Source organism: Sinocyclocheilus grahami, unplaced genomic scaffold (assembly GCF_001515645.1).
Source record: "Sinocyclocheilus grahami isolate Dianchi unplaced genomic scaffold, SAMN03320097.WGS_v1.1 scaffold641.1, whole genome shotgun sequence".
NCBI classification, from domain to species: Eukaryota; Metazoa; Chordata; class Actinopteri; order Cypriniformes; family Cyprinidae; genus Sinocyclocheilus; species Sinocyclocheilus grahami.
The window spans coordinates 7,681-11,741 of record NW_015505820.1 but is presented as its reverse complement, the minus strand read 5'-3'; the positions used below and the strand labels follow the sequence as shown (position 1 = coordinate 11,741).

Sequence of the window (4,061 nt, the reverse complement as noted above, 5' to 3'; positions counted from 1 at the left end):
AGTGATGAATGGTTGCTACACCAGGAACTTTTATATTTCTGCCAAATCTGATAAGTCAGAACACAATCACATTAATCACAAACATTAACTTTGACAGTCTTACATCTGACCAATCAAAACCTTGAAGTGCAAGGTAAGCTTGCAGGTTTCTGCTGATGTATCTACAGGTCAAAGGCAACACTAGCTCAAAATAACCTTAATCTTTAGAGACTGAGAAGAAAAAAAAGTGCTATACTTTCAGTTCTCTCTTTCAGCTCATCACTTTTTCAGACTTTCAGGACAGTGACACTTAGGTTACATGGATCAATAACACTTCCAGTATCGACCATTAACAATCACACGTCAAATACACATTTATGTTGATAGTTGTATGACCTTAAAGGATTTGGATTTAAGCAGACTTATTTATCTAGTATATTGATATTGCAAATGTCTTTCGTGGTAAAAACACATCGGAAAGCAAATGGCACTTACTTGCACTGTGCATGGTAATACTTGATCAAGTTCTGAAGGAGGTCAACCCCTTTTTTTGTCTTTATTTCATTCACTTTGATTAGGTACTGCAAAAAGAGACAGACTTTGGTCACAACACAGTTTAGTATCCCAACAGTAGAACAAAAGATATTCAGTGATTGTGAAACCTTAAGTGCTATATTATTTGAAATGGATTATTCAAAATTATTCTAGGGAAAATTACAGGTCCATTCCATAGCACATATTTAAATGTAGCCTAAATATTAAATTAAACCATTAACTGTTGTTAATTTAGAGGCAACTACAGAGGACAAAAATGTCATCTTTTAAATCTGAAAAGAACACGCAGTGACAAACCAAGCCCACAAAACAAATGAATTAAACATCATTGTAATCCTGATTTAGCCCAGAAAGGTATATTCCAGAACACCTTTCAAAGTCACGCCAGTTTTTGGCTATGCTCAGAAACATAATCTGTCCTTTTGATCCCTGGCATGTCTGAATATATCTTGGGGTGAAATGGCACACATTCTGCTCATCTTAGAGTGTGTGAATATATTTGTGCATAATCTTTAAACCCATAACCACAATTTTGTCAACAATGTTAGACACACAAGAGTATATAGTTTCCTAATTAAGTTAGGGTGCGTGCACATCTTTGTTTTCATAATGCATACAGTAGGTATGTGGTATGTGTTCACTAGAGTTTGTCATTTCCTTCGATACTTCATGTATCTGAATGAGTCACCTCACTGCATAATAAATTATTCATTGCTCTCATCTTTAGATTTTACTTAAATTAGATGTCTTGTTGAGTAAAAATAAACTTACTTGTGTAACCACCAAGAAAGCTTTCCTTTAGTCTTTCCTTTAGTCTTCTGACTATTTAATACTTTAGTCTAGACAATCCAGACTTTCAGTAATATACCACTGCCTCCTCTACATTAGTGCTTAATTAAATGAAAAAATTAGAATTTAATTTAAATATTAGATTTTATCAAGTGACTTGGTCCAATACCATCTGAAAGGCAACCTGAGGTTTCTTTTTTCCTAAGATACCTAACATTACATCTACCCCTCGCAGTCGCAAACCCTTGATGGAGAATGAAATAAATTCAAAATGCAATTCCTATTGACAAACACAATTCATCAACATGTTAAATAACCCACAGCTATCCTCCCTAATGAATAAATACAACACTGATGATTATGAAACATCACAATTTGAGCCATCTGCTCTAATGCTAAGGGAATCTTTCGAGACATAAGATAAAAAGGCCATTAGCACTGAGCTGACAGCATTACATAATTCAGATTTATATTAGAAGTACCAATCACAACAGCTGATGATGTGACAGCAACCTGGGGTAATTGGTGTAGATCCATTAAAGGGCTCTGATTGGCTGCTGTTTATTAAATGTTAATGTCATTAGCAAAACCGTTTGATAAAGTCACAAGTAAACCCATGCTGATGAACGAATGAATGATTACTCACTGACCATTACAAAAAAGACTGTAATGATAATGTACAGATCTCTCAGCTGTCCAAACAACAAAGTTTTTTGGGTAGTGGGAGCATTAGTAGAAAAAAAATCCCTGACCATGTACATACTGTATATAAAATTCTCAGAATAATCTCCATATTCTGGTCAAGCCTTTAACCTAGAAAAGGTATTTAAATGTCCCACAGCTACTGAAATATTCCAATATACATGTAATCAGCACAATATGAATAAACTAAAACATTCTTTTCTTGCTATTCTCTTCTGAAAATACTAAAGATGCCGTATTTTAGTAATATTGGATGGGTCTTAAATCAGCTTAATTCTCATTCATGTCCTGTACAGCAACACGCAAGTGTGCAATGGCCATATACTGTGATGTGTCCAGAATTGTGTTTGATGATTTTTTTTCACAACTGTCTGTATCTAACAGCACTCAAAATGACCTGTTTATGTAGATATAAATTAATATTATGTTAAAAACGGTTTATTCTAAATAATTTAATTAATTTAGAAAAACAAAAACCAAATAAAGAAGAAAAAAAAACAATATCAACTATGACATATTACAGGTTCTCCAACCAGCTCAAGTGCACTGCAGACCTCACACATCTGTAGTTGAAAAAGCCTCCGTTCTTTCTCCATCTCCTCAGCGATCTCAGCACCAGTGATCTCTGTTCGAATCATTCCGTGCTGCTTGGCATGCTCACGTTTTTCCTTCTCGATCTTTGTACTGTAAGATTGCAAGAAATGTGACCATAAAAAGCAATAAAAATATTTGTATAACTAGAACAAGCTCATCTGAGCTGGCAAACAGATTGTCGTGTTTATTTTGCATTAATCTCACATCTGTGGAGGAGAAAATGATTTTGCTCATGCTTTTTGATGGCGCTTTTAGATTACTGTAAAATGCATCTGATAATTGCAAAAGCCGACAGACAGAAAATAATCTGTATGAATAGACAAATGTGTATACAGACACACTCAGCTAACATGCATAAAGCAAACGTACAACTTGGTTTCGTAGTCCTTCCACGCCTTGTCAAAGGGTTTTTTCAGGTCCTGGAAAAAAATGGAAAAATAGTAACGAGTCAGGTGAAAGTAATTAGACTCCCTCATGTTTACAACAAAGCAGATGTCACACCCAAAATCCAATGACAAAGACAGAGCTAACACATCTGCATCATTGTGGAGGGAAGATATTTTTCCAGCAGTAAAGTAAACAGCACATTTAGGACTGTAACATCCTCATAACATCATTATTGTGATGAATATCTGGAGCACCATGACCATTACTTGTGGTAAATGACAGATCCATTAGTGGGCTCTGATTGACTCCTGGTGTGGTAGTCAGACTGCTGATCTTCTGATAAGCAGGACATTACAAATAGCCGCACTTGACCGCGCTCAGTTTCAGTGCATTACATTAAAACGGCAGTGGGCTAGTTTAGTTTGTGATGTCATGAAGCCATTTACTTGAATAGAGCTTTACACACAAAGGCACTTCCAAGTACTTCAACGGGTCTACAACATCTTCTTTTTAGATATTGTTTATGTTTCTGGCTTGGTATGAAAGCACAATTGTAGAGAAACGTGTGCATGCATCTGCATGTGTATTTAGGCTCTGCGTGTCTGATGGTCTATGAGAAGGTCTGTAAATATTTCTCACCCCCTTCACGCCTTTCAGGTCGCCTTTCAACAGGGAGTCCAGTGTGAAGATCACATTATGACTCAGACTCTGGAGCTGCAGGAAAAGATGGTGAAACAGAGCAGAGACTGTTTTAATACGATACATGACACTTGGCACAACATAAGCACAGCACAGAAGAAATAAGAGAAAACATATCAAATACAGCCATCTGCACAAAGAGCCCGTTGAGAGAGACACAATTGCATTAGGATGAGTAGACCTGCATTGTCACCCGATACTCCGGGACAGATCTTTTAAATTAATCAACATTAATGTTTCAGACCCAAGAGGCCAGATAGTTTGGACTCAAGTAACAAGATGAGACCAACTGTGAGACAGCATTGTCTCATAAGACCTTAAGAGAAATTTACGTCACCTGAAAAAAAAACAAAAAA

The 4,061-nt window shown here is 36.2% G+C and overlaps 1 protein-coding gene across 1 annotated transcript in view; it reads right to left on the bottom strand.

Moving 5' to 3' along the window:
- The window catches only part of LOC107558320 (arf-GAP with SH3 domain, ANK repeat and PH domain-containing protein 1-like), a 33,932-nt gene extending 30,161 nt beyond the window's left edge, over nucleotides 1-3,771 (bottom strand). Inside the window, exons 1-4 of the mRNA XM_016241974.1 lie at nucleotides 3,646-3,771; nucleotides 2,989-3,038; nucleotides 2,580-2,709; nucleotides 475-560 (exon numbers count right to left, since the gene is read on the bottom strand). Of these exons, the coding sequence (XP_016097460.1) occupies nucleotides 475-560; nucleotides 2,580-2,709; nucleotides 2,989-3,038; nucleotides 3,646-3,771 (392 nt within the window). The remainder of the gene's footprint in view (nucleotides 1-474; nucleotides 561-2,579; nucleotides 2,710-2,988; nucleotides 3,039-3,645) is intronic.
- Nucleotides 3,772-4,061: the final 290 nt, after the last annotated feature.